General features: G+C 37.1%; 1 protein-coding gene across 2 annotated transcripts; it reads left to right on the top strand.

The window, feature by feature from the left end:
- The first annotated feature begins 3,982 nt into the window (after positions 1–3,982).
- On the top strand, positions 3,983–9,600 carry LOC130995680 (uncharacterized). Of its 2 annotated transcripts, none has more exons than XM_057921070.1 (4): positions 3,983–5,580; positions 6,065–6,367; positions 6,812–6,903; positions 8,458–9,600. In XM_057921070.1, the coding sequence occupies exons 1-4, from the start codon at positions 4,612–4,614 to the stop codon at positions 9,314–9,316; spliced, it is 2,223 nt and encodes a 740-aa protein (XP_057777053.1). In that variant the 5' UTR covers positions 3,983–4,611; the 3' UTR covers positions 9,317–9,600. The 2 variants fall into 2 exon arrangements, with proteins under 2 accessions (XP_057777053.1, XP_057777060.1); XM_057921077.1 differs by having other exon boundaries at positions 3,989–5,565.
- Positions 9,601–9,688: the final 88 nt, after the last annotated feature.

Here is a 9,688-nt window from a genome sequence, read left to right as displayed (position 1 = left end):
TCATTCAATAGTTTTAACTATCGATTTATTCATGAGTATGACGATAGTAAAAGTCCACAACTTGAGGAATGTAGCACATAAAGAATTCTCCTACAACAAAAATAAATAAATAATTACAAACTGACACCGTTAAAATAAAATCCAGTTAGGATTTGTTAGAGATATTGTTTTAAATTAATTAAAAAATGCGGTACATCTCTATAGGCACATTATAATATGTAACCGACAATGGCATCTACATTCACATGCAACCATTTTATGCACCTGTCACGCCAGAAATGGACAAGCCCGTCTTATAATTAATTATATGATCACTGCAAATCTTTTATTTTATTTCATTTTTTCATGAGTGAGGTGTTCTAACATAATACATAAACAAATAATTTGGAGTGTGCTAAGCGTTGATTTAACGATAAAATAATTAATATTTGAAGTGAGTTTTGAGTTCGAATTTATTATAATATCATTTTTAAATTAATTATTAATTTATTGAAACATAAAAAACAAATAATTTGGAAGAGATAATGTTTTCACCTCGAATTTTTCAATTAATTCAAATGCAACAAGTCTAGACATTTGCTTTTAACATTTAACTATATCTAGGTTGCTATAGAATTTTCTTTTTTTCTATAGAATCTAAATTAGGAGTATTTTTTTGTGTCACCTCAACTAGATTAATGTTTTAATGTAGATTGATTAGTGGAGTACTTTTTATTTGTTTGGTACTCTCTTGTTAACTGTAGGCACCAAACTGTAGCTACTATTCATTCTAGTTAGGTATTTGTCTATACAGGACCTACAATGCTTCATAATTTCGTGATTCATAAATGTTAATAATTTAACTAGGTTTTCAAATTAACTTCGGCTTTAATTTAAAGGGTTGAGATTGATCAATCGGCGAATTATTAACGATTTCAAATAAAATATTTGAATTTACGTGGCTATGAAGTCATGAGGTCAAATCATCAAATGTATGACAACTCCACAAAAATTTCAAACTCCAAAACTAGTACCAATTCATTAACAAAAACAAAAGGCAATAAAGAGTAGCTAAATTCGTGTGTACGTTGGCCTAATGATAGAATATTAATGTTCAAAAAGAGAAAGAAGGTAAATTCTCACTGTGCAAAGCCAAAAAAGACCCTTAAAATAGGCATTCCATCTTGTAATTCATCTTACTAAAAAAGCACGATCACATAAAATAATTTGCCATTATCACGACATTTAGTGATGGCTGCAAAACTGTAAGTATAACTTCGAGAAGCTAAAATTGATTTTTTTTTTCCCACTACCAAGGGTTTAATTTTAAAGATAAAAATTATATATATATATATATATATATATATAGGGTGTGGTTCTAGAGAGAACTACATTATTTGTGAGAACGGGAGAACCATCAAATCTAATGCATCCACTGTAAAAATTAATGCATTCGCTGTTAAAATTAATGCACTAAAAAATTTTTAAAAAAATGCTCCCTTCAGGATTCGAACCCAGGATCTGCATTCATCCAACAAGATGATACATCCACCGTAGATCTTGATGATCGAATGGCTGAAAATGATTCTCCGGTCTTCTTTTATTTATGGTTCTTTCTTGAACCTCTCCCTATATATATATATATATATATATATATATATATATAGGGAAGGGCTAAAATAAGAACATTTCTTAAGATATAAAATAAGAATCATTTCAGCCCTTAGATCATCAAGATCTACGGTTGATTCGTAATCCTGTTGGATGAATTTATATATGGTCCTGAGTTCGAATCCCAAAGGTAGCAAACATTTATTTTTCACAATTCATACATTTATACAACAAATTCATACGTGTTCTACATAAAATTCATACATTAAAAATTATTTTTATTTTTTATTTTAAGATGTGTTCTCACGGTAGCCCACTCCTATATATATATATATATATATATATATATATTGATATAAAAAATATCTTGAGCACAAAATATAGATTATATATTATATATCTATTAGTTTATAGAGCTTATTAATTTATTTGAGTATCATTTTAAAGAGATTTTACGATAATTATAGAATCAAATAGACTAAATTGCTAATAAAAAATTTAAATATAATTAACTCTTTTATTAAATAAATGAACTCTTTCTAATAATTCTAAAAAAAGATAAATTTATAAGATAAAAAAAAATGGATGTAGACTGCTTAATAAGTACCATTGTCAGCTACTGGAAGTACCTTACTGGAAGGGACATGCTTTGGGCAAAAATTGTTAGGTCCATTTATGGTGAGGTTGAGTGGGGAGAGACAGGTATGGAAAACGCGGGGAAAGGTAGATTTAGAGATGGGTGGTGGCCGAAGATCGTTTCTGCGGCGGGAGGGGCGAGCAATTTTTGGTTTGTTCAAAATTTGAAGCCAAAGGTGGGGGATGGGAAGACCTTTAAATTCTGGACTCAGTGGTGGGTTGGTCAAAAGCCGTTGAAGTTTACTTTTTCTAGACTTTTTCAGTTGAGTGCGAATAAAGAAGCTGCAATCTGTGAAGTTGGGGAATGGACTGATACTGGATGGTGTTGGGATTTAAGGTGGAGAAGAGAGCTGTTTGAGAGAGAGAGGGGAGGAGTTTCGGAGCTGCTTAGCCTTGTTTCTGGTACTAATCTGTGTGCAGGTAACAAGGACGGATGGACATGGAATGGCGACACTGGGAGAGGCTTTACAACCAAGTCTGCTTATGAAGCTATTAAAGATCAAGCAAACGAGACTACGGAGGCGGTGGAGGAAACTGATACGAGTACGAAGGTGTGGAAGATCCCTATTCCAAACAAAGTCAAGCTTACCGCATGGAGAATTTTGAAGAACAGAATTCCGACGTGTGACAACCTCTTGAGAAGAAATGTGATGTTGTGTGAAGTCGAGGTGGGATGTAACGCCTGTTTTCATCGGCAGGATTCCACGAACCACGTGTTGATCCACTGTCCAAAGACCTCAAAGGTATGGGAAGCAATCTTTCAATGGCTCGGAGTTAGCATGGCGCAGCCATATGACGTGCCCTCGCACTTTCAGTTCTTTACTAGTTTGAGTGGTCGGAAAAGAAATAAGAAGCTCTTGATGGCTCTTTGGTGTTGTACTACTTGGCTTATTTGGAAAATGCGGAATGAGAGTAGATTTGAGAACAAAAGATGGGAGAGTGCAAACTTGTTTGGAGAAATCAAAGCTAGAGTGTGGAGTTGGGGTAGAATTTTTGGTTTTGTTAATGATGGAGTTGGGTTTCATAGGTGGATGTCGAATGATGAATCCCCGATAATTTTGTAATCTTCTTGGTACTACTGGTGCCTTTTCGTTCTATAATATTTACTTTCCTTATAAAAAAAAAAAAAAGTACCATTGTCAGCTCAATGATATTTTTAAAAAATTTCTCGATTATTTTTATGAGCCATGTTTACACTACAACCGTTTTGTTGCAGATAAATTCTCTTAGCCATGCAATAAATTACTCCTTCCTATAAAATTATGCTTCACCTCACACATATAACAATAACATTGAGAAACAGTCCATTCACACACAAAAGTCAAATATTTAGATATGTATCTATGAAATGAGTACGTATCGTTCCATTTGTTGAAGGCAAAGCAGGCCAGTGGTGAAAAGGACACTCACACCAAACTAAGGGGCAAATCGAATGAATATCAGAATTCCATTTCACAAAATCTCAAAAAGAATTGTAACAAAACAATATTTTAATTAATTAGATGATATTCTCATAGACTAATTCTGGATATAACATTTCCCAAGAATTGATCCAAGCTCAAGTAAGATGTGGGGCTATCAACATCATATATAATTCCATTTATACATGCAAAAGTATACAAATATATTATTACTATAATATACGATTGCACACACACACAACACATAGTGAGTTGTGTGTCAGATACTCCAATTGAAAACCAAAAAACTGAGTGTCTGTATCAATCATATAATGCCCTTTTACTCTTCACTTGCTCTGGCATCAATAATACATATAAATACTTTGTTTTTCCCTTTTTTATGTCTTTCATTTCCCATGTTCAGAAACCAAACTTTGGACACATGCTCTCTCTCTCTCTCAAGCAGTAGTAATAATTCTTATGAGAAAGGTCTGCCTTTTTACCCATCTGGATTTTGCTGAATTAAATACACACACATCTATCTTCATGTAGTACTTTTTTATTTGGTCTTGTTCAGCTGTATCCATCACTTGCTTACAAACCTATTTTTTCTTAATTAATTAATTTCTCGAATCTGGGCTCTCCAGAAAATGACGCCTTATTGGAAATTCGCCAAAAATATATGAACCCAATTTGCCTCTTCAACTTCCCCTTTCTACTTCCAACCCTTCCAGGAGCTTCAATTTGTTTTTTCTCTGATTCTTTTGCATATGCCCTTTTAGCATCAGCACTTAGAATTAGGTATTGTTTTTCCAGCTCCTGTTCAATCAAGAATCACCGCTGATTTGGCTGATCCGTATGCAATTTTGAATGTGGTGTTAACTCGCACCTGAAAAAATTAATTGCCTTTTTTGGTTGTTAAGAACCATAAATGCATTTGGGATTTCTGTGTAAGTGATGCGCAGTGAAGAAACAGCGGTGAGAAATGGCAACTTTAGTCCCCGGGGTTTTGCTAAAGCTACTGCAGCACATGAACACGGACGTGAAGGTCGCGGGGGAGCACCGCTCATCGCTGCTGCAGGTCGTCAGCATCGTCCCCGCGCTGGCCGCCGGCGAGCTCTTCCCGAATCAAGGGTTTTACCTCAAGGTATCCGACTCCTCACATGCTACTTACGTGTCTTTGCCTGATGAGCATGATGATCTAATTCTCAGTGATAAGATTCAATTGGGTCAGTTTGTTCATGTTGAGAGGCTTGAGGCCGCCTCCCCTGTGCCCATCTTGAGAGGCGTTAGGCCGGTGCCAGGCCGCCACCCGTGTGTAGGGACCCCTGAGGATATAGTTGCCACCCACTCTTTAGGATTCTTGAACAATAATGGCAATCCGTCCCCTGCTTCTAGAGCAATAGATAAGAGCAGATCAGGGTCGAAGTTGTTGGGCAATGCCGGGGTGAGGGATGGGAAATCGAATCCTTCGGGATTGAATGGTGGTTTGAAGGAGGATAGGAAGGCTCCTGGGTTGACTCGATCCAAGTCTCAGCTGTCGAAGCTGTCTTTGTCTGTGGATGTGAAGAAGGATTCTGTTGAGGGGAAGTTGAAGTCCTCGGGGTCAAGGTCGATACCCTCATCTCCAACTAGCTGTTACTCGCTGCCGACTTCCTTTGAGAAGTTCTCCAGTGGTGTTAGGAATCAGGCGAAGATCAAGGGGCTGGAGAGGTTGGAGAAGGCAAGTGGTGTTTCGGGGTCCAAGGAAAAGCCTAGCCCTCTTCGTGCCGGGAGTTCGACTGGGAAGAAGGTTTCTAGTGGAAACTTGATGAAGAATATTGTTCAAGGACTTGAATTGGGGCCGAAAGCATTGAGAAAGAGCTGGGAAGGGAATATGGATGCCAAGAATAGGGAAAGCCCCAGATTGAAAGTTAACAGGCAGGAAATTAAGTCAGAAGTAAGAAGTAACTCTGTGAGTCTCTCTCTCTCTCTCTCTCTCTCTCTCTCTCTCTCTCTCTCTCTCTCTCTCTCTCTTCTTCGTTTTCTGGATGCATCTCTTCTTTATTATGTGCAGGCATCGACATCAATAGATCAGTTGTAGTTTTAAAGGGAAAAATAAAAGAGAATTATTGACAGTAAATGGTACTATATTGTTACGCTGCATTGGATTAAATGCCGATGACCAGCTTTGCCATTAATGAAGAAATACATTGTCAGCTAATAGTTATTGGCTCTCCCAATTATTCAGATTTAAGTTGATTCATTCATCTGCATTGATGTGCAAATTATTTTGCACATGCAGCTAATATGAATGTATTGGCGCTTCTTGTTAAAAGTCTATTGCTTTCGGCTTTGTCCTCGTTTCATCTGCTTCTCTTCAAGTTAAATATGGTGTATGAATTTTGTTCTACCAAAGAATATTTCTTACATTCTCCATGTTATTCTTCATTATGTAGGCACCAAGAAAATCAGTCAGTGAGAGATTGCCGTCTAAAGAAGATAGCAAGCCTTCAAAATCTACCAGAGATGAAAGCAAAGTTAATGCATCTGTTAAGAAGGCTTCCGGTTCCATCAATGGGGATGCAGCTGATATTGTTAAGGCATCTGCACGAACTTCTGTAGGAAAGAAGTTATCTGGAGAAGTTGCTAGTAATGGACTTCCAGGAAATTTGGTCAAGGTTACTGTTAGTAATCGGCGACTGACAGATGCAAATGTTTCGTGGGCCTCACTGCCATCTTCTCTTGCAAAGCTTGGGAAGGTGCTATGTCTTTTCGTTTCAATATTCTTTAACAAGGGCCTAGGTCTAATAGCTTCCTAGAATACAATTCATTTAATTTATGTTGAAGTTTTCGCCAGGGTATGTAATATCTGTAAAATAAACTATTAGAAAGAGTTATGAGGTCTTATATTACTTTCTGTTGAACATAAGTTATACGTGTCGATGGTGGCTTTTTAGTTTTTCAGCAATGACAAGTATTACTACACACTGAAATTGAATGGATTCAACTTGCTCACAATAATTGGGAATCTTTTGGGACTTGTGGAGGTTCTCTTAGCTTAAGGTTTTCCAACCATGAGAAAATGCTCGAGATGCATATTATTCTTGTTGGCTAATTCACTTTGCTATTTGATGAAATGCTTTCTGAGATTCTCAGGGAATACTTGTTTGATTTCTGATGAAACTCTCCAACCTGAATAACAGGAAGTCTTGAAGCACAGGGATTCAGCACAGACGGCTGCTGTAGAAGCAATGCAAGAGGCTTCAATTGCCGAGACTCTACTTCGATGCTTAAGGTATTTCTTATTTCTTATAAAAGAAAAACCAACTTCTCCATCATATTATGGATTTTGAGACAACATATATTACATGTTTATAATATTCTGATTGCACTAATACTTTCCTTACAAATATGGAATTCAAATTTGTTCTGGCCATATGTGCATTTAGCAAATTTTATATCTTGCATTTTCAGTCTTAAGTATTTATGTTAACTAATTCAGATAATGTCTGAAGGCTGTTATTTAGATTTGGGATGTAGCATTAGCTCTTGTGGATTTAGGCATCTCACTTATATTGCAGTTTGAGCATATGGCTACCAATAGAATTTGTTGTCATGAATTTATGTTTCCAGACAATGCACATGCTAAATGGATTTTGAATGTTTTCTATGATTTTTTTAACTCATTTATGAACATCCTTTTCTAAATCTGACTACTTTTTCGGTCTCAAATGCAAAGAACATTCTATTACTACGCGCCCTTTAAGCCGGAACCTATACTTTCTAGCTGCATTTTAGGTCTTCCTTGACAAAAGGACCGTTCATGAAAATCTGGAGATTTTTTGCGACTGCTTGACAGACATAATTTTAGAAAATTGAAGAGTTAAGTTTTGGGGTTTGATTTACTAGGTCAGAGTTTTGGGAAACATTAAAGGGCTTTAGAACCCTAAAAAGGTTAGCCGAGAGCCTGAGACTAATTGTGCATCATTATGCTGCTCATTTTTTGTTGATCAATTAATAGTAAATTATTTAGTTCCTGATCACCCTACATAAGCAACTTTTATGTTTCAGTAGTCGATCTTCCTAGGAGCCAAAAGCACGATTTAACACACTTCATATTTTGCATAGTTTTTTAGAAGAACACAATAGAAATGAAGCTTAGTGTTCTCTATGAGACTTAACTTGAAACCCTACTAGCATCTTTTATGCTGAATAGACACTAAAAGACCTTTAAATTTCAGAAGAAGTTTCTGATGGAAAGTAAGTTATATCCAAGGGATGTTCTTTCTATTAGAGAATTATAGCCTGGGTACTCTCAATATAAAATTCCCAGGGGGTGCTTTTCACTAATCTTAGAAACCTCTTACCCTGTTTTTAGGGGCAGTATCATTATTAAAGAAATTAAACAATAGAATTTAACCTTTTCTTTATCTTTTATTACGAGAACTGCCCTGTACAATGCTTTCCTACGGGTCATCCTTTTCTCTACCAGGTGACAGGTACTTATATCTGAGTTTCTCAGTTTGCATCTTGCAAAATAGCTGTGGTGACATTAAGAAAATGAATGTGTTTTAAACTATACTCCCTAACATTCCACAACTAATTTGAGATAGGATGCACTTCTTTGTGCAGTTTCCCGGGCATCAGGTCAATCTGCCTACTGTACTTAGGAAATCATGTATTTCCACTAGTATTTCATAGCTTCTATGTAATATAACAACTTTATCATATGCAGCTACCAAAATTTGCGATCATGGAGAGCCTTGAGATCGTATAATTAAAGTTAACTCTTTGATTAATTCAAAAAAAAAAAAAAAAGTTGACTCATTGATTGTGTTTTACTTGGCAGCACATATTCTGAGTTGAGTTTGTCTGCAAAAGAAGATAACCCACAGCCTGCAGTGGAGCAGTTCTTACATCTGCATGCACGGTTGAGCAAAGCGCACCTTGTTGCAGATTCCTTATCAAAAACTCTCTCTCCTGATTCAGATAACGAAGAAAGTCCGTCAGAAGAGGCATTAAAGGTGACATCAGACGGGCGAAAACAAGCTGCTTCTTGGGTTAATGCTGCATTAGCCACCAATTTGGCTTCCTTCACAGTGTACAGCAAACCAGGCACCCTCAGCCTGGCTGCATCATCGACTCCCTCTCCAGTTTCAAAGACGAATACAGGTAACCAACCCGTAATAGTCCTTGAAAACTCTGCTAAGACTACAGCAGCTCCAAAAGTGCTCTCAAAACCCCGGCAGACAGCAAATCCCAAGAACGCTTCAGTCGGAACACTACGCAAGCCGAATGACGGGGTGGCTGTCGGTCAGAACATGAGAAGTTCCCCTCCTCCGATAGAGTGGGCTAAAGGAGATGGCCTCGATGAGGCTGCAGAGCTCTCTGAAAAGCTGCGGTTGGAGTCTCAAGATTGGTTTTTGGGATTCGTAGAGAGATTCTTGGATGCTGATGTGGACACGTCATCTCTGTCGGATAATGGTCAGATAGCTGGAATGCTGAGTCAGCTCAAGAGTGTGAATGACTGGTTGGATGAAATAGGATCAAGTAAGGAGGAGGAACCACCTCACATACCCACAGAGACGATCGATCGGATACGAAAGAAGATATATGAGTATCTCCTCACTCATGTAGAGTCTGCAGCTGCGGCACTGGGTGGTAGCACACAGGGCTCTCCGACAAAAGAAGCAAAAGGAAGAAGGTGATCTCAAAGAAACAAAATATGTGTAATTCCTCATATACTACTGCCAAGCAGTTAAAGAAGATGACACATATGATATTTGATTGATGTATATAATTTTTAGCAATGGGTTACAGATCGAGCAAGGCAAGTCGAAGTGAAGCAGCCATTGATATGAAATTCAAGACTTGACCATCCTCTTTTCTTTTTTTTCTTCTCTTTTTTGTCATTTGTTGGTTTTATTTTTTCTAAGGAATTGTTTCTAAACAGTCTTTTACAGTGAATTGGAATTTGTGGGCCTTTTAAGAAGTACAGTATAGTTGGATAAGGGTGCCTCCAACCATGATCCAGTTTCTAGTTTTTAAAATTGCCACATCAGCTTTAGAAACTCATCTAC

The sequence above is a fragment of the Salvia miltiorrhiza genome, chromosome 1 (assembly GCF_028751815.1).
Source record: "Salvia miltiorrhiza cultivar Shanhuang (shh) chromosome 1, IMPLAD_Smil_shh, whole genome shotgun sequence".
Taxonomy (NCBI): Eukaryota; Viridiplantae; Streptophyta; class Magnoliopsida; order Lamiales; family Lamiaceae; genus Salvia; species Salvia miltiorrhiza.
The sequence above is the reverse complement of the archived record's forward strand: the minus strand, read 5'-3'. Positions and strand labels throughout refer to the sequence as shown.